Genomic DNA, 20,631 nt, shown 5'->3' with positions numbered 1-20,631 from the left:
AAAAAAAAAAATTAAAAAAAAATCTGTTTTCACTGTATTTCTGAATCTGAGCCCAGGTTTGTGAAGGTTTTGGCAAGGATTTACAAACCTTTGAGAGAATCCGTGTGGAGATCTGAGGAAACCCGCCTCCCTCCTTCAAAAAGCAAGTTGCCTTGGCCAGAAATTGGGCAAAAATTGGTCGCTTAAACTGAGGTTTCCTTTGAGATTTTGGATTTGAACCTGAAACTGCTCTTGGAGAATCAAATTCTGCTCTGACTGACTGTAGATTTGCACTGGAGCAAACACATCACAGGCTRGGCTGATATTTGGGTGCAGCCCAGTGAGAGCAGAGGTTGGCCCAGGGTGCAGGCTCACATGAACAGATCAAGGGAGGACCCAGCACAAGGTCTGGAGTAGTCCAGTCATGAAATCTATTCCAACCTATTGCTGTGTTTCAGCCTGCTGAGTAGATATTGCATTTACAACCACCAGAAGTTGAGTGATTGYGTGAAATAGAGCTCTATCATTTATTGGAAGTCTTCTGTGAGAAGGTCAGAGAAAGCTGAGGAGGGATGCGCTCTAAGGCTTCTAAGATGGTAATACTGATTACAGAACATATTAGCAAATAATTTCCTTTATGAATAGGATAGTTTTTTTTTTTTTCCTCTTAATCCTACGGATTTATTGTTACAATAGAAATTTGTATATTTCTAGGACTGTCCTACTGGAAACCCAGGGTTTCAAAGCAAATGGAATGAAACTGATAACTTGACAATTGTAAAAATTACTGACTTTCAAGCAAGGAGGTGCTTTCAGTCTCTGTTGCTGGCTAAAGAAAACCCAGACCCAGAGGATTCCCATATTTTTTTACAGTAAAGCCCTTACTTTGTTTCTATTTTTTTTTTTTTACATATTTTTTAATTGGGTGAATAAAGCCTAAGTCACTATTCCTAGTGGCAGAATTAATTCAGTTTGGAAAAGGGCAGCCTGGGATCAATGAACACCCAGAGTTTTATAGCCACGTGGGCTTTTATTTTGCAATATTTGTTGCTTAGGGTCAGTTTTAACTGCAAAACCTATCAGGGATGTAAAAACCCCTGGTTCAGCTTTAACAGGCTCACCTGAATGCATGAAAAGATTCACAGAGAGCAACACGGAGTTCAGCTACAAACCTACCCAAGGAGCTGGGCTTATATTTGAACAATTATCCTAAGTGGCTTTTCTTGGATCCTTATCGTTATTATATATTGGTTTTGGTTTTTTGTTGCCAAAACGTTTCTTCTTTTTTTGTAATGGGAGATCAGATTTGAGGCTTGTAGAGGACATTTTGCTAARGCAGATAAACCAAAATTCTTTCAGAGCTGCCAAGCCTGCGTGTGCTGACAGTGCTTGCAGTTCATGCTCATGGACATGACCTTGCGACTGCCTGGTTTGGATGTGGCTGGAATTACAGTTACACACTTGGATTTCAGTGTGAACACCAGCAGTGATCTGGATCTAAACCAGGACCAGGAACCTCTCACTCGTACTGCTCTGGTTCCTCTCTGTTTCAGGCTCTGTCCCAATCACTGAAAGATTTATACCTTTATCAATAAATTATCATGACTTTTACTACGCTTACACCAGTGTCTTAAATTAACACTCAGCTCAGTGTAGATGAGGCACGCTTCCTGCTGCTCRTGATTTATGGCAATCTGTCTGAAATGAGGAGCAAAATTGAATTTGCCAGCAAAGGCAAATCTTTAACAGCAGGTCAGATGAAAATTTTATTGCACGTCCACTGCAAAAGAGGGTTTGTAGATTTTTTTTTTTAATAGTTTTTTTTATAGACATGTAACACTTTAGTCTTTAAAAAAAAAAAATGTTTGGAGGTCTGAGATCTTTACTGTGCCTTTGTGTCAGGTTGGAGGTGACAGACAGGACAAATGGAGCAGTTACCTGGTGCTGATAAACTCTCAGCTTGAGGGCCATGTTCCCTTTTGATGACCCGCCTTTGGGAAAGATGTGGAGAGTGCAGATAAGAGMAACAGAAACAAGCAGAGGTCTTAAAAGGAGTGAGAAAGGCTGAGGAAATAGGAGGTTTTAGCCTAAAAATGAAATGGTGTACAGGAATTATAATAGGTTTAAATATAAGCAATAGGTTTGGTAAAACAGAAGGGAATCCAGTCTCTCTGTCTGGAGGGAATGGCACAAACAGTCATCTAACAAAGCAAAAAAGATTCAGGCAGACCTTCAGAACAAAACTTTCTGGCCACAAAGGGATTGAAACAAGGGCTGCAGGTTACTGGGACAGTGACAGAATCCCTGTCATGTGTGACTTTATGTGAGCTAAATAAAAATTTACWTGGTGACATTCAGAGATGCCCCAGCTTTGGGGTGAAGGGCTGGCAGCCCTGGGCTCTGGACGTCCTTTCAAAACTCATTTTTCTGTGACTCGAGGACAGAGAGCAAAAGACAGCTCACACACTGGCATCAACCCTGCCTCTCCAAAAGGAGAGTTCCCTGTCTAACCACGCAGGACTGAGAAATCACAAGGGGAAAAGACAAATTACAGCTGTGCACATCTGCCAAATGGCCCCATTTCAAGGTCAGCTTTCAGTGCTGCTGCAGTCATGGCTCTTGCCATTATCTTGAGGAAGAACATCCTTTATTTCAAAACTGTCCTTGCTGTTCACTGCAAATGTTGAGAATCTCTAGGTGGATGCAGCACCCTGACATTTTGGGTGCTCTCTGTGGATTGGGCAACCAGGACAGGCACTGCTGTGGTCATTGCTTCTCCACTGAATTAGTGACCATTCTGGGGCCAGGATGAGAGCAGGAGGGGCACTGGGAGCACCACTGAGCCCTGTCAGCCCCACCATATTGAGAATCACACCTGGAACTGGCACAGACTGAGGGAGAGTGTTCTGGGGCTGTCCAAAAAAAACCCTTTCCCTTTGTCTAAATTGTTCACTGTGCGTTAGGCTGGGCTGACAGTTCTGAGAGTGGAAACAAAGAGTCTTGAGAAGCAGAGTGAAGCCCTCTGTGATTCCAGCAGATTCGCTCTGTCCTGCCACGTGCTAAACCCAGAAACAAGCCGGTAAAAGATAGGATATTGTATGCCAATATTGAAAATGGAGATATTTTGAGGCTGACTTCCCAATTCAGGAGATGCTGTTGGTTTTGGTTGTTGTTGGTTGGGTTTCTTTGAAGGATGAACTGCAGTGCCTTCCATTCCTAAAAAAACTCACCAGGCAGTTGCAGACCRTACTCCATAGCAAGCAGAGAGCAAAGTTCCTACTCTGTGTTTGGGTGAGGTCTTGAAAATAATCCCATAAGTACCCTGTTTGTTTTCTTGCTGTAAAGTGACACGTCTTCGAAGGGAAAAAAATCCCTAAAACAAAGTCAAATAGAGAATAACTAGGAGCAAACAGTAGGAAGCATTTCCTAACAATAAGGGCTTGAAGTGTCTGTTTCTTGCAAAAACAACCACCAGTGCAAGAGGCTGGAGCACATGGGGAAGCCACTCTCTGCCCAGGAATAAAATGAGGAAGAGTTTCCAACCCAATTACCAAACTCCTCGACTCTAGTCACYAAAGCTAGATTCAATACAATTAGACCTGGTGTCAGCTGAGTTTAAGAGCCATTGCCAAGTGTTTTTGCATCTCATTGCAGGGTTTGTGGYTGGGTTTGGCTGTGGAGCTGAGGTCCAGCAAAGGGAGCTCCTCACTGTGGCTCCCACAGGCAGGTGGGGCTGGTGGCCAAGGGCTTGCCCTCATCGTCTGGGGATGAGTCCTGGCCCAAATGGACAGGAAAGGGGTTTGGCAGATGAGACAGGCAAGGGATAGTGGCTGGGTGAACAATGGGGTGGGCTGTGTGAGGGGCAGGGCTGCTCAGAGATGCTGCTGGGTGAGCTAAAAGCTCCATTGGACTGAAACTGGATCATTGTATATATCATTGTATATATCATTGTATATATCATTGTATATATCATTGTATATATCATTGTATATATCATTGTCTATATCACTGGATAAGGGGGAGCTGCTGCACAGAACAGTTTCTGAGGGCTCTTTACACTGCAGCAGAGGGAAAAAGAAAACCAAAACTGTGCATTGAACAAATAAGTGGATGAAAAGATCTGGGTGGGAACAYGAGCATTGCCTGATATAATCTGGTGTCCCAAATGGCCTTAAACAGCCCATAGAATTTCTATGTCTAAAACAGATTCCAGCAAAGGAGACCTTTTATGATGCACTAATAGGCTCATTAGGCTTTCTGGAGCAGGCACGCTCACAGCATCGTATGTTTTTTCCATTACAGGAATTACACGTGTTTTGTTGTGCTTTGGGTTTTGTTTTGTTTTCCACATGGACTTGCCCTGACAGTTCCCCCATTCAGGTTTATATTGGAGGTACCATCTCGAGCCAATGAATTTTATGAAATATGTTGCTGGCACTCACAGGGAGATGCATAAAGGAAATATTCTAATGACAGTTGGAAAGGCTTTGATCCCTTTCCAAGACTGCACTCATGTCTTTGAAATGCGAGTTTGGCAGTGCTGGAAAGGCTGGGCTCTTTGGCTCTCTTTGGCASGAGCCCATGTGACAGACATAATGTCCTCTGTCAGGGGACCCACATAACCTTGAGGAGTGCAAGCAGCGCTCGCAGACTGCGTTGGGTCAGATAGTCTGGGCTGATAAGGGAGCAGGGGGGAGGCAGCCCARTCCAAAGCAATAACTGAGCGCTGTTTTGACCTGGTAACGGGTTGGGTCTGCTGCCTGCGGCTACGGAGTTGGACATGAACTGCAAAAGTAGTTAATTTATGCCTCCTTGAGTGTAGGAATGTGGCGATGATGGATAGGGATGGGAGGTTATTAGAAACATGGGGAGGAAGGCGAGGATGGAATTCCAGCTCGTGTTTTTATCTCTTACACACGCACGTGCTGGTTCCTCGCATTCTCCTGGCTGCCTCACGCRTGTGTAGGGTCCAAGCCCTCCCTGCCACACTCACGCCTCTGCTCCTGCACATTTACACAAACACACACTCACACCCTTCCCAGGGCTCTGCCTGAGCTCAGGGCTCRGGCATGTTTACGTGCTGGGGGTTGCTGGCTGATTCTCTGAAGGAGTTTGCATTCACTGCCTTGCAAGCATGATCTGCTTACACCCTCAGCCAGGCAGATCCTTTGCTAAAAATCCTCTTGGCATTCTGCTCTTCCACCACGGAATACATTCTGCTCACTCACAGCCTCCCCCTGGCTAGCAGAGACAAGTGGTCAGGGAAATACCATAAACCCAAGTCCAAAGGACTTAGCAGGGTGGATTTACGTGAGGCACGAGTCCAGTCTCAGTGAAGCATTGACATCACTGGCCAGTTAGTTAAAAGCTGTCTGCCCTGGATGTTTTCTGCAGCAATAATCCATGTACAAAACAGCCACCAATGCTGAAGCACATGGGCTGTACAGAAGAGAAAGAGTGGTTGTGGCCGTGCACTGAGGAGATGAATGGAGATTGGATTGTGTAAATGATAAGCAAAGAGACAGCTGAGAGTAAAGAAATATTGGTTTAGATTATTTGAAACCGTAAGAGAAGAGGAAGGATAAAAATGGTAATCTCAGGAGGGGAGCTGGATTCGAGTTCCTCCTACAGGGATTTGCATGTGCATAAAGCATCTGCATCCAGAGTCAACAGCCACTGTCTCAGCCCGGGCAGCAGGGCCTTCCTTCCTGCTGCGACACAAACACACAAACGTTGTTCTAATCCAACTCAGGCCTTCTGTTCCAGCCCCTCTCTCTTGCAGGAGGCATCACAGCGCTCTCACATTCTCCCTTCCACTTTGCCCCARGTGTGGGCACACTCACCATGCCCTCCCCGTGCTCACACCCCCTGTCAGGCATTCCCCTGATGCTCTCTCGCTGGCATTTGGCAAGCCACATCAGTTCTCACATGTGATTTCAAACTGCTGCTCGTGGATGTGGTTAAGTGGGAGCCCCTGCTTGGAAAAGATGTTTCCCAAGGCACAAAGGAGATCCTGGGAGCAGATTGTGCAGAGCCTCAGAGCATTGGGCAGATGCAGGCAGGACAAACTCGAGTTAAGGGGGAAGCTCTTTGTGTTTTCCATGGATGTGTTGGGAGCACTGGAGAGATGAGAAATGTGTAAAGGGTCACAGTGCTGACCTGTTCTTCAGGATGTCATMCCCATTCAATCAGAAGATAAACACTCTGTGGAATGGAAACATCCCCTTCCACTGGAGTCCCCAAAGAGCACATCTTCCTCYGTGAGTCAGCCAGGGCCTGGGGACACCCAGCCATGATCTATTTTGGAGGCAATGACTTCAGCAAGTGGCAGGGGAAGCTACTGTGGAAATATGAATGTGTTTTCCATTGGGGAGTCCTCCAGGGAAGGACAAAAAGATCTTGGTGCTGAGCCAAATCCCCTATTTTTAATTCACCCTTCTGGGAGCAAAAGCCGTGCAAAGTATGCAGGGAACCCTTCTCAGAGCTTGGGAGGGTGTGTGGTTTGGGAGGGCTACGTGAGCCTCACACACACCCTACTCCCACACAAACTGGGGCTCCAGGAGGGAATCAACCTGCTCCAGACCATCGTGGTGTCCCCTCCTTACAGCCTTTGAACCATGCTTGGCTCAGGGTGATCACTGTCTCTATGATCTCCATGTGTCAAGTGACTATACTACAACACATCCCTGTTCTAGCTTTTATCACAACAGTTCRTATCAAAAGCGAGCTGTGAGCTGAAAACAGAGAATCAATGATTTTAATCAGGTTTTCTTTTCTCCAGCTTTACTGTGAGTTGGGGCAGTGCAAGCAGTGTGGCACCATGGTATCAGTAAGTAGCTCCATTATTCCAGTATTGACAAAGTCTACTCTTTCAAAGGAGCACAAAGTGTTTCTGACAGCCCTCAAGCTGCAAACTTTGTAATTTCCAGGCATCCCAAAAGCTAAGGAGAAACGCTGCTCACCCTGGGAGGACCTAAGGAGCCCTAGGAATTTATGTCATAGTATGGTACCACTCCTGCAGAGAGCTCTTGCAAGGAAACCTCTCAACACAACTTTTTCTGTTGTAAATAGAAATTCCCAAGCAGCCATGGGATTAGGGGTTAGGGTTAGGCCAYGTGGGGCTCAGTGTAAGTGAAAGCCACTGATGCTGAAGGAGAGACTCTGTGAGCTGGTGTTAGTTTTGRTGCCAGCCTGAGGATGTGAAACTCGTTATTGTGAAGGAAAATTGGAGGTAAAAACAACAACAGCTTAGAGGAAATGTGCAAGGTAACTGCTGGTGTAAAAAGATTTACTGACCATAATACTTGGTTAATTACATTCATAATAAATAGATTCCCATACTTATCTTGAGAATGTGGACAGCTTTATGTATTTATCTTGGATTTTGTGGCCTTAGTTAATCAATGGCCTGAAGTTTTAGATGAGATTCACTACCTGAATGCAAAGTAATCAAAGTTTGGGAGTGGGTTATTAAAACATTTCAGGTGATTGATATGCAGGGTGYTATAAGACCTTTGCTTCGATTGCGGCACTTCTTCAATATTTTGTTGCTTTTGTGTCACCTTTAGAAAAAAAAATGCTTTTCTTTTCCTACAGGGCATACTTAGATGTCAATGAACTTAAGAACATACTCAAACTGGATGGATCCACACACCTCAACATCTTCTTTGCCAATTCCTCTGAGGAAGAGCTGGCTGGAGTGGCAACTTGGCCCTGGGACAAAGAAGCCTTGATGCATCTAGGTGAGTGATAAAGATGTTTCTTCTTTGCAAAGCATTCTTTTGAGGCACTAAGAAGGAAAGACAAATATGCGTTAAGCTCTGTTCTGATTTCTTATCATTCCTCTAATATATAGTCAGGGGAAAAAAAGTATTTCACGATTCCCAGATACTGGCTCACAACCAGGAAAATATTAGGTTATAAACCCAAAGCATATTATGGTATTTGTAGATGATGTCAAGCTGAAAGTATTTCACCTTCTCAGTGAAGCTACTTTACAGGGCATTCACTCCATGGGAGCAGTTTGCAAAGAGGATTGGGGGTTAGGTGTGGGGATGAGACAGAGGTGAATCTTTACCCTCAGCCTGTTAGGTTCTGATCCTTAGCTCATTAGCAAGTATTCAATTAACTCACAGACAGCAGCTGAAATCTGCTGCTGTTTTTCCTCTACCAATGTGCAAAAGAGCAAACAGCTGAGGGATTGTGTTTCTAATGTTCACTTGAGTGAAACTGGAAAGAGTTGGCTACCCTGCAGATCGCCTGGCRTGTTTCATAACCAGGCTGCTGCTGGAGCCCCGGGATCCAGACAAAGCTCTGCAGCCTCCCCAATGACTCACTGCCACCTGCAGTGCCACCGGACCTGTGTTCCCTGCAAAATGTCACAGGAGCCTCAAAAGCTTCACAAGGCACTGACTGAGTCACTAGGAGCTTCTCTTGACTTCACAAACCWCCCTCGGGCTGCAAGCCTGCTCTGGTCAGCTCCTCTGTGCAGGGGTTCTCCTTGGTTTTCCAGATATTTCTTCAGCTTGTCCAGACCTTGCTAGGCTGGCAGTGAAGTCCAGTTTCAGCCAAGTTAAATCTTTGTAACAGACTGTTTCAGTCAGTTTTTACATTGCCCAACCYCATGCTGAGCTAAATAAAAAAGAGATGGTGAAAATAAACCTAAATGAGGAGAGCAAGCAGTGTTTATTATCCTAAARCATACARTGCGAGTTGAGCTGTAGCCATCAGTCTTGGGGGCTTTTCCATGGCCAAAAATACCCCAAAAATAAGATGTTACCCTGTCTTTATGGTCACCTGTGTCCATGGCAGAGAGAAGCTCTGTGGTCAGACCAAGTGGGAGCTGGCTGCCCTCCTGCAGTTCAGTAAATGTTTCATTACAACATCCAGCTCTGCAGCTGCTCTGCAAGGAGTGTGAGTGAGCTTCCCTTCCCAAGGACTGACACCCATCCCATCCCATCCCATCCCATCCCATCCCATCCCATCCCATCCCATCCCATCCCATCCCATCCCATCCCATCCCATCCCATCCCATCCCATTCCCTGCTGAGCTCGGCTGGGACCAAAGCCAATTCCACTCGGATTTGCCCACAGCCCCATCACTGTGGGCTCCAACTGGGACACTCCCAAACCAGAAGGTTCTGTCAATGCCCACCAGTGACCACTCCCCAAAGCAACATCTGGCACAAACAAGGACAGATCTTAACYCCAGCCCTGACCAGCACCCACAGAGCTGGGGTTTCTGTCACTTTGGGATGACAACCAGTGTGGGTTGCTGGTTGTGGGTTTGATCCCTGTATGGGCCATTCGCTGAAGAGTTGGACTTGATGACTCTCATGTGTCCCTTCAACCCAGAACGTTCCGTGACTCTGTGAGACCTCAGCCCCAGAGTCATTCCCTAGTGGGATATGGCTGCAATACGGCTGCTCCTTCCCTAAATGAGGATTTTCACAGCTTCCCTTGGTGTTGCCAAGGGAGGGAGCAGAGAACAAGGGGAGAGCTCCACAACACCAAGAACCTTCTGCAAGAAGGCTGGGGCTCACCCAGAGCCCTGATGAGTTCTYCTGTCACTTCGTTAAGCTAATTGCCAGCATCATGCCTGAGCAAAACAATTTAAATTCAGCTCCTGCAGAGCACTGACAGAGTTYGCTGACCAAAAAAAGATCTTTCATGGAAAAAAAAATGGACATTGGACAACAGATTAAATTTGACTTGCCGTAGAAAAAAGAAGTAAAAAATAAATAAATAATGCTCATAATTTCCTGTCATAATAGCCCTCCCAGACCTGTGCTTGGTTTGTAAGAATTCATCTTTAATCTTTTTTACTCTCTTCTATAAATCCAATATGTACTTAATAAAAAATATGAAATATGTCCTGTGGTGCAGATCTAAAGGCTGGGATAGAGATTGTCTGGGTGAGGGAGTTTATCTTTTCTGTAAAACTGCAATTGATTTAGATTCTTGACAGCTATAAAAAATATAAATTTTCAACAAAGGCAAAAATAAAATCTCCCTCTCCAGCTGCCTCAGGATTCTCCAATGCCAGAACAATTTAACCAGCCTTTACTGAAGGCACATCCTGCTGAGGAATTTCACCAATATTCCTTCCACTGGGAAACAAGCTCTGGAATTCTTTTGGGGATACAGAGCCCCCAAAAATATCTCAGAGCACTCTCTGGGTGTAAATGGCTCCAGCTGGGTAGAGACCAAGCAGCAGAGGAATCACAGTTTGTATTATAGAGAGGGGCAGAGAGGAATCCATGGGTTTATTGTGGGGCTGCGTACTGGTAGGTCAGTATATAATTAATTGGGAATGTRGAGAACTGGTGTAAGGAAGAGTTCAGTGCTGGGAAAAGGAGGTGCAGACTTTACGTGTGGCATAATGGACAAGGTTCTGCAGCATGGCAGATTTTATTTGTGTACATATTCAAAATTTCTGGGTTTTTTTGTTTTAGTTTTGTTGGTTTTTTTTTTTTTTTTTTTTTTAATGCTCTACATGTATTTGTACATACCCATGGGACTCCTCTCCACTCAGTGCATGTTTCCCCACATGCCCCTGCTCAGAGGGAAGATCTTTTCCCTCCTTTTAATTGTGCATGTGTCCCTTCAGGACATCCGAAGTGCTTCTTCCTCCCTGAGCTGACAAAGTTTCAACTGAAGTGCTGCGTTTTGTGTTTTGGACAGAGTTCTTGGAGGAAGACGTGAGGCAATGGGAAAATCAAAGTAGAACAACAGTCAGGGAGGTCTAGGAAAAGGGTTGAGCTCCAAGGAAAGGCTGAAGGGATTGCAGTGATTCAGAYTGAAGGGAAGGAGCCTGAAGTGGGGATGATGACAATCTCATAAAAGCTGATGAAAGGGGAGGAGAATCTTCTGTTCTTCATATCCGTGTGAGGAAGGACTTGAAGTCATGAACTGAAATTGCCAAAAAATCAATTCAGATTAGCTGTGAGTTAAATCCTCGCAGCCGTGGGGATGATGCTGAGTGCTGACACTGATTGCTGGGGCAGTCATGTCATCAGGGGTTGTGAAGAGGCAGCAGGCCAGCGTGTGTGAGGGATGGTACAGACCTAATTGCTTCTGTGTTGTTTGAGAGGGGGATTTAGCTGACTTCTTRAGAACTTCATGGTCTTATTTTCCTCCAATTTCGTGGTTGTTACAACCAAGTCTCTGGGARGATGAGGATGAGGAGTCTATGGTGCATCAGAACCCGGTGATCTCATCTTCTCTGTGCTGCAGCCACTGATAAAGTTCCTCCTGCCAAAACCTTTTCTCTCCTCATTGACACTAAATTATTCCAGTAMCATGTCCAAGATTTATATTCCCACTCTAAACTTTTATAAAGCAGTCACCTCTTCTCRTGGTAGGCAGGACACACACAAAGAGTCTTAAATAAAAGGCTTGGGAAAGCTGAGGTCAACAAGCTAAMTAAAGAAAAATATCAAGCATATCTTTAATACAAAAGTACATCTAAATGAGCTAAAAATACAGTTGATGTCATTAATTCAAGGTGCTGTAAATCCTCACTGATTTGCCATTTGCTTATTTACACATTCTTTAATTCATACAAACAAATTTAATTTACACATACTTTAATTCAAACAAACAAACACTGTTAGTTTCCTTGGCAAGCATTTAACAACCATGCAGTCCTTTTGGAGTTATCACATCCCAGGAATTCATATTTTTTTGACACATTAGACTTATGCATATTCATCAGTGGCCTGTGCAGTTCAGATCAAGGTTTGTCTGGGTATGTGAGCATTGTGTTCCTGACAGTCYCTTCAAAACTGCCTCCATGAAACCCTACAAAAACTGCTCCAGCCTCAGGTGTGCTCACTTTGCTTTGTCCAGCTCTTAAATTGCAAATATTGGTGGAACCTTCTGCAGTTCTCAGGGTGTTTCAGAAGTTAATAGGATTTTCTCGCRTCTCTACCCTGTGGAATAATATACACAGAGTGTTCCAGGTTTGTTTTGTTTGACTCTTTGTGTCAAGTACATTGCTTACACCTATCTGAGCAGAGTCACACTCTTTAAGCACATGAAATTATCCAAAATTGCATAGTAGGAAGCAATTTCATGCAGGATTTTCCTCCAAGTTAACAAAAAAATACCCAAATTGAGCTTATTCAGTTCAAAGACCATTTGTTGCCATGTTTTTGCTTTGGATGTTGAGCTTTGTCCCTCAAAGCTTTGTCCCCCAACTGTGAGCAGTTCCTCATCCTTAGAGCCCCAGATTAAGGGTGAGATGAAACTTTGCTGTGCAGGAAACGTGTCTGTCTGTGAAAAAACCTCCCTGTGCTGCAGAGGATCTGATGCACTGCCAGTGGATCCCCTCTTAGGATTGTGTTCTTCCCCCTTCTCCTGCTCCCTGAGGAGCTCCAGGCAAACCCAGAAGCCGTTCTCTCCTCCCCTTTGCAGGTGGCATCGTGCTGAACCCCTCCTTCTACGGGATCCCTGGGCACACGCACACCATGATCCACGAGATCGGCCACAGCCTGGGGCTCTACCACGTCTTCCGGGGCATCTCCGAGATCCTCTCGTGCAGCGACCCCTGCATGGAAACGGAGCCCTCCTTYGAGACTGGGGACCTGTGCAGAGACACCAACCCTGCCCCGAAGCACAAGCTCTGCGGGGACCCCGGGCCTGGCAACGACACCTGTGGTTTCCACAGTTTCCTGAACACTCCCTTCAGTAAYTTCATGAGCTACGCAGGTATTGGGCTTTCCTCGGGTTGCTGGGTGGGTCTGGGGCTGGGCAGGAGCAAAGAATTGCTGTATTTCCCCTAATTTCTCAATCTATTTCTTATGGGGCTTTATGCTTATAAAGATCTAGGAGCAGGCTTGATGAGGGATCAGACCTGAAAGCCTCAGGAGTCCTTTCCAGTTCTCCTTTCCTTTTTTTTTTTTTCCCAGTTTTTCCCAACTTTGCAGAGTTTCATGTGAAGACCAGGCAGAAGGTTTGGGGGAGGGAAGGAATGAGATAAGCATTAAGAAAACAGCTTCTAAAGGCTCTGCAGCAAACCTGACACCCTATTTCTCTGGGAACTGGATGCCTGATCTATGAGGTCTTTGAAAAACTCAAATCCAGAGATTGTTTGCACTCTCCCAAGGAGATATAGAATGTCAGATGAATATTGATACCACCGAGGCTGTGGGATAAACTGTGATGAGTGTACAGCTAACGGCTTGTGCCTTCAGGTGTCTGTTGAAACACCACGTTTAGGTTTGTTTTGGAATCACTCACACCCCAGTTCCATCATTAGAGTGTGAATGGTGGGATTCTGCCTGGCCAAGGGCTCCCAGTATGCTGTCCTGGTTTGTACTGGGAGTGCAGCTACAAAGGCTCTACAGCAGCRTGGTAAAACCACCCCTCCCATCAAAAGCTGTGGTTACAGATCTGCATGCCCAGCTTTGCTGCCCAGATGTGCCAGGCTGTGGCATTCCTACCAACAGAACATATCCCATTCGCTCCTGCCACCCTGTCCCAGCAGATGAGGTTGGACTGGGGTCATTGATGCACCTCTGGGAGCTCAAGGAGAGTCATAAGATCCTCTGTTATTTCTCGGAAAGACTAGGATATACCTTGACTCGTATTTCCACTTATTTTGGGCTGCAGGGTCTCTCTGCAGTGACAATCTGTGACAGTGAGCTGACAGCATCAACAACATTTTAAAGGCAGCCAAAACACTCACAGGCAGTGAAGGGCACCTTTATACTCCAGGCAAAAACACAGATTGCCCACTCAAAAGGTCACAGGAGTGCTTATTCTGTAATAAAACTGTAGAGAAGCAAAGTGTTTAATGTCATCTGGGGCATGGTTTGAAATGATTTATAACAGAAATGCTTTTATGCCCTTTGTGGCACCAGCTAGGAGCRATGCTTCATTTTCTCTCTGTTTTTCTGTCTGTTCTGAGGGTGTTTTCAGGGACAAACACACCAAATCAGCTCCTCGGTGTGCTCTGTGCTGTGGTGCCTGTGGTCGGGCAGGGAGCCTGAGCAMCAGGTCCAGCCTCATGGTGGCATCACCCAGATAAGGCAGGGCCACTCCAGGTGACAAAATCTCCCCACCAAATCTGCTGGTGTGAATGTGGCAAGGGGTGGAGCGTGCCTGTTTCAAAATTCTGGGTTCYCTTCCTCCAAAGAGGACTTGCCTTGCCAGTGGACTCAGGGGCTGAGGCAGACCACAGAGATCCCCATCTGCTCTTGGGATCAGATGTGTGCTGGTGTTCCAAACTGAAACCTTTTCTCTTTTTTCCTCAAAAATTAAGTGGAGCAACACRATAGATATCTCTAGAGCTCATACATGAAAAGCTCTGTTTGCTTTTCTGTTGTTGCCAGTGGAGTAAAATATATCAGGATATCAAATTGCTGTCAAAATACCTTTGAAATGTGTAGGCTGAGGTCACACAGTTCTAGGAATTGCCTTTCTTTCCTTTCTGTTTTGCTGTTCATGTACGGCTTGATCATATTGTGTTTGTCTCTGTCCCGTTTGTCTGTCCAGTTACCCCCAGCTCTGAGCAAGGCATTGACTTCGATAATTTTTTAATTTTCCTGGAATAACAAGTTATACCAATGGCCAAAAGATTAGGTAGTGTGAGAAATAGGGCTTGTAAATTGTGTTTACAASTCCAAATATCTGTGGTGTTCCCAAATAAAAGATGAGCAGTCTTTTAGTGACTTTTCATGAAATCATTAGGAATTTTGCCTCTGAGTTCCACTGGAATAATCATCCCAGTGAAATATTGAATTTTTCTAGTTATTGCTTTATCTGAGGATCTTGAACCTTTCTCGATTTTTGAGTGGAACATCTTTCTCCCTCGCCTCTCTTCCCTTCCCTTCCCCCAGGACACAGCCTGTGCTGATGTTTTTAAACAGATTGAGAATGCAGGTCATCTTTGTCCTGTGCCAYTGTCTCACTGCTTTGTCCTATATATATTTTATTGTTCTTTTATGATGGCTATTAAGGGCCTTTGTCTCCTTCTGTGCTTCCGTGAAGAATATTTATGGCTTTTACAGCGCGCTCAGGGGTAGACCATCGATAATTATTGAGGAAATCCAGAGATGTCACATTAAAGCAGCTTTTTGCATACCCACAGGGATTTGTAGATATTATCAACCTGGTGGTGTGTGTCTGTCTGCTGGGTGTGTTTGATCAGAGGAGGGTCACTGCTCAGTGCAATTGGGAGAGACATGGGAAAACACGTGAGCTGGCGTGTCCCTGCTGCAGGGGAACTGGAGTCRGAGCAGGATCCTGACTGGAGCTGCCTCCTTCTGCATGGATCTCCAGGAGGATGTGGCTAGGTTTTAAAAGAGACAGCAAACACTCGCTCCTCTTTAAAACAAATTCATATTTTTCTGTTCCTCTGGAGTACCGTGGGGCACAGACTTGGAAACATCAGAGCACCTCCTAATGCTGTCACAATATTGAATTTCCACACGACTCCCGGAGCAGCTCCAGTGCCCTGCATCCTCCCAGAGAAATGCAGCACTTGACCTGTGCAGAACTGTCATTGTTGTTTGGGTCCCAGCTGGGACCCAGCTCTGCTGGGCTGGGATCTCTGCAGGCACATCTGAAGAAACTCTGTGTTTTCAAGAGATTTTCATCTGATGGGAAGAACACCAGCAAAAAAAAAAATTGAAGTGCTTAGTGTCGAGTTCCTCAGCAGAGCTTTGCTGGGTGACTTTGCACAACAATATTTATTCCCTCTGGGACCTGCACAATAGAGAAACARCAATTTACTGCTTCTCTGGGGCATTGTAGTTGTAAAGTTGTATGGTGTTCAGAGGGCACTGGATGTGTTCTTGTTGCCAAATCATGTTTGAAGAAAACAAGATGAAATGAGAAATGGGTATTTATGGGAAATCATCCAGCATCGTTATTTCTCCATTTTGAATGAAAAATAAATACGAAATATCAGAAAATGTTTGTGAGAAATTCAGAAAGGGGTTAGAATCTAAGTGGGAATGAGGGTGTTTTTTATAAAACTGAAGTTATTTTTTGCACCAAAAATTTTACTGTTTTAATTAGTGCTTGTAATGATATTTTGAATTGACCTTTCAGAACTTTTTTATTTGTTCATTAGAAAATTTAAGGACTTCARAAATTATGTATTTTTTAAAATCTCTGGTGTTTTAATCTGAGAAATCTGACAGAGTCTGTTGCCCATATTTTGCATGAATCCCARTCAGGGCTTTGTCCTTACTCTACCATCCTTTGCACTTCCATCTTTACTCAGAGATATTCTTTCAAAGTAAAATCCTTTTAAACACAGAGTCCCACCAGTGGCCCAAATCCTGACTAGTTGTGGGTGCTGCACTGAGGTTTTCTGTTCCTTCCCCTTTGTGTGTCTGCCTCACCTAGGGATGATCTCTGTGTGCTTCAGGTGTATCCCAGGTCAGGGGGAGGGAACGTTCATTGATTGATTTCCTTCCTTTTTACCCATTGTTTCCTTTCACCTGCCTCCACAAGTGATGGCTGCGCTAATTCCTTCACAGACCATTAACTCTGGCGTGCCGCGGGATCCCAGCCCGGCGCTTCCAAGGAGCTGCCATTCACCAGGTCGTAATTCTTCCCCTTGCTCCCACGTGGCTGACGTGGCTTCTGTTTGAATTCCAGACGATGACTGCACCGACTCCTTCACGCCCAACCAGGTGGCAAGGATGCACTGCTACCTGGACCTGGTGTACCAGAGCTGGCAGCCCACCAAGAAACCGGCTCCCGTCGCCATCGCCCCCCAGATCGTGGCCCGCACCGCCACCTCCGTCACCCTSGAGTGGTTCCCACCCATCGATGGCCACTTCTTTGAAAGGTGATCATGCTCTGCTCTGTACTCTCGTGCAGGAAAAGTGGGGAAGGGGAGAACCAGGGGCCCCTCTCTGGGAGTGCAGCTTGGTTTTGTGCTGCGCTCAGCYTGGGTGAAGGCTCTTTCCTAAATTGGTTCATACTGAGGAAGGTTATTGATCTGTTGTCTGCTCTTCCTTTCTCAGCCCATAGCACTCAGTTGAAGGCCATTGATTTGCCATGGAAAGGGCAAATCTTTCTCCATATGTTACAGGAGGAATTTTCAATCAAAGATTCTGGCCCTGTGATTCCCGCTGCTGTTGCTGCTCACAAATACCTGTAGGCTTCAGCTCTGCCTGCATCTCCCCCCCTCCTCCCCTCACTCATTCCCTTTGCAAGGACAAAGCGGATCTTGTTTTTACAACACAGAGCTCCTGGACAAGGAGGTGGCTGGGCTGGGGACAGGGACAAATCCTCCTTCCTCCCCTGAGCTGTAGATGTGAGATGGGAATTGAGCAAGGCAAAGACACAAACCCCTGGATAAGATGTGAATGTCATCCTGTAGGTCAGGGTAGGGGTGTGTGTTCCTGTCTGGCAGGTGTGCAGCTATGGGATGGCAATACTGGAAAATGCAGGGGCTCTGGGCAGGAGTTGCACCTCCCTGCAGCCCATAATGGGAGCAACTCCACCCCAGTATGACCTGAGAAACTGGGTAGTTCAGCTAAATGCTCTTACACAGCTCTTGGATGAGCTGCAGGAGCTCTGGGAGTCCTGGCAGAGAACATTCCCAATGAGTGACCTTCTCGCATTACTGTTAGCTCACCTCCCCTGGTTGCATTTCTTCCCCACCTCTTGCTTTGTTGTTTTATAGCAAGCACACTTGGAGTGTCCTTCAGGAGCGCAGCAGTTCAGAGCACACGAGGCCAAATTTACAAGTGTATTAGCACCCAAAAAGCTGCCTCAGCACTGCTGCTTTGTGCCGGGAGAGCACCTTGAAACCACTGCCTCCATCAGGGATGAAACTCCTTCCAGCACTGCCAGGACACCGTGGCCATCTCAGTGGCCAGCTTGCACTTWAACCCACTAGGCAGAGAGTTGTTATTTTCTGCTCAGATGAGATTTTCTACTCTTATTGCAGATTAATATGGGAGGGTAATCAAATCCTATTAGGAATTGATGGAGAGAGGTCTTGTGCTCTGAGTGGTGTTTGCTTTAATTACAGTTTTGTAACCAAATCCTTTTATTCCCTACCTGTGAAAAGGTCTTATGTGTAGTTCTGAAAATTAATTCAGAATTTTTCAGCCCATAATCATTTTTAGGTAAATTAAGTTTCTCCAATTTAATTTAGATTTCAGAAGATGCTTATTGTGTGTTAAATAAATGCCATCTGCCTCTAAAAAATACATTGATGCGGAGTTAATTGTTATGTAACCAAATACGACTTTATTACATATTTCTCATAACTCAATCAATGTGTTCTTAATAACCTCTGGTTACTTRCTTCTTAAATAACACGCAGTGGATAGCCTGCTAAATCTAAAATTTCATAACAGAGTTATCATATGTTAAATAAAGAGTGATTTTCCAGGAAAAAAAAAAAGAAGTCCTTTGGGTTTTCAAATCTGTGTGCTCAGTATTACTGAAGAGATTTAAAGAGACAGCCTCAAGTACTCTGAGTCCAATTCCTTGTTAAAATGAGATTCCCACTGCTAATGGATACAGAAATGTTGCCGTGACCATTTAAAAATGTCACTGAAACAGATAAGTGATCCTGTCTAAAACATGCCCAAATTTTTGATCCGCTAATCAAAACAAGGATGATAGTATTATTCTAGTGACTAATCCTGGAAAASCTCACGTGCTGAACTTCCAGAACCGCCGTGTCCGGCGCTGCTCGGTCAGAGACTCCTGCCTGTATCAATTTGTGAAATTGGGTCACTGTGCAAGACAAGTAGGAGGCGAAATTGGCCAAGTATAATCTTATCTGCGTGTGGGAATACTGTAAATCTTTGCAGATATTTTTACACAAAGTGCACACCATGGCCCAAATTTTACTTGCCTCACTTGAATGAATAAACTCATTCACTTCAATGGGACTATTCATGTAAAAAACAGAAGACTGATACTCAGCTGCCGAGTGCCTTGGGCCTGGTTTCTAATGCACGGAGGCCCCTTCCATGCTGTTTTGACAGTGTAAAAGGGCCTTCAAAGGATGAATGGCTCTGGCTACATTAGCAAGTATTGTGGCCCAATATAAGTAGATCCCCAGCGCAAAACAGTTGTTAATGAAGACCTGACGTCAACACGGCGGGGGCGCGGGGGGTTCCCGGTGCCCCGCGGCTCCAGCGATGGGAGCACATCAGGTGTGGTCCTGCAGGGCACCTCCACCCTTCTTTCTGACAAAACTGGGTCCAGCTTCCCTGCCCCAGGACTGTTCTGAGTGCTGCAAGTGGGGAAGAGGAGGAGTTTCACTCCCAGAGCTTGCTCCTGATCCGAATTACAATGCTGCTGTGGACGTAACTCAAGTCCCTTTTATGTCTCTTTTATTCTTCAGGGCTATGCACAGGCAGTGACCTCTGCTTAATGAAAGTCAGGGAGGGAAAATTTAGCCTTCTGTTTAAAAACCTAGTGCTGGGCTTGCTGTGTCTGTGTGGGAGGTCCTGGCAGGTTGAAGGGAGATGAGGCATGGAAGCACAGACCACGTGTCTTTTCCCTGCTTTAGATGCAGCTCTGTCGCAGGTGCATTGGGGGCTTTCCTCGTAGGGCCTACAAATTAGATGTTTAATTATGTGGATTTAGGGGCAGGGAGCAATGTTAACTCCTAGTTCCTTTAAATTTGGAGGTGGCTATCCTGTTTTCTCACACTTTGGCAAAAGCAGACACATGAGCAGTAAAATCTTCCTGACAGACCCTCCTTACCTCTTCAGAGTGTTCAATGGATGCTTGCTCTTTCACTCTAGAGAACCACTTACCTGCATGTAAATTTGCCAAGATGCTCTGCCCCTAAGCTCCAACAGCTGGTTGAGCTTCCAAACATCTCTAATAATCAAATCTATCAAGAAACAACATTTCTTCTTGTAGCCCCTGCCCACAGGATTGGAATCGTTACCGTTCTCCATCCTCCCTTTCAAAAAAGCGTGGAAAAACATTGCATGCACATATAACAATATGTAATAACAAAATAATAATAGAGCCAATGAAACAAGTGAAAACAAGCAAGAAAAAGAGAAGTCTCTTCATTTCCTGACTGCATCCACTGGATGTGTTCATCTGCTGTCTCTGAGCATCCCTTCATGCACCTCCTGTTTGATATGCGTGGGCAGATGTAAACAGTTTATTGTCATAGGGCTCTGCAGCAAATTTGGGCAGAAATCTTCGAATGCATCTGCTCCTCCAAGTTTTCATTGAGGTGACAGCATTAATTTCCATGAATCTGATTCTATCTCTTTCTCAGCAAGCAAATGTTTTGGTCGGTGTGGTGTTCCAGAGATGGCTGGGTTTGATAATCACTCTGTTAAACCTTTCTGGAAAGTTTCAGTGCCTTAGAGGGGAGAATCCAATCCTGAATTTCAAGTAMAGCAGCTCCAATTTAGCCTGTAAATAGGCACTCTTTACCCAAAGGAATGACAGATTTTTAGTGGTTTTGAGTTGCCTACTGAACTGGTGCTGGCCCTGAAGGAAATTGTCTGTTTTTCACTAGTAATCTTTAGATTTTGAACCCACTTCACTGAAATATCATGCTGTAGGAATGAATTCCTCCTGTGCTCTGAACTTCACAAGCTGGAATTTCCCCAGTACTTGGCTTATTAGAAAACAGAGAGCATTCCTTTACCCTGCTCTTTGGGGAGTCATGTGCCCCTGTGTATAAGGTGG

At 45.2% G+C, this 20,631-nt stretch overlaps 1 protein-coding gene across 1 annotated transcript in view; it reads left to right on the top strand.

Annotated features, from left to right (window-relative positions):
* The window catches only part of PAPPA (pappalysin 1), a 175,911-nt gene that overhangs the window by 44,071 nt on the left and 111,209 nt on the right, over window positions 1-20,631 (top strand). Inside the window, exons 3-5 of the mRNA XM_057380337.1 lie at window positions 7,576-7,721; window positions 12,397-12,690; window positions 16,594-16,786. Coding sequence (XP_057236320.1) covers window positions 7,576-7,721; window positions 12,397-12,690; window positions 16,594-16,786 — 633 coding nt within the window. The remainder of the gene's footprint in view (window positions 1-7,575; window positions 7,722-12,396; window positions 12,691-16,593; window positions 16,787-20,631) is intronic.

The sequence above is a fragment of the Malurus melanocephalus genome, unplaced genomic scaffold, assembly GCF_030028575.1.
Source record: "Malurus melanocephalus ecotype Western Australia unplaced genomic scaffold, MMel_1.1 scaffold_447, whole genome shotgun sequence".
Taxonomy (NCBI): Eukaryota; Metazoa; Chordata; class Aves; order Passeriformes; family Maluridae; genus Malurus; species Malurus melanocephalus.
Note: the sequence above shows the minus strand (reverse complement) of the source record. Positions and strands in the feature narration are given on the sequence as shown.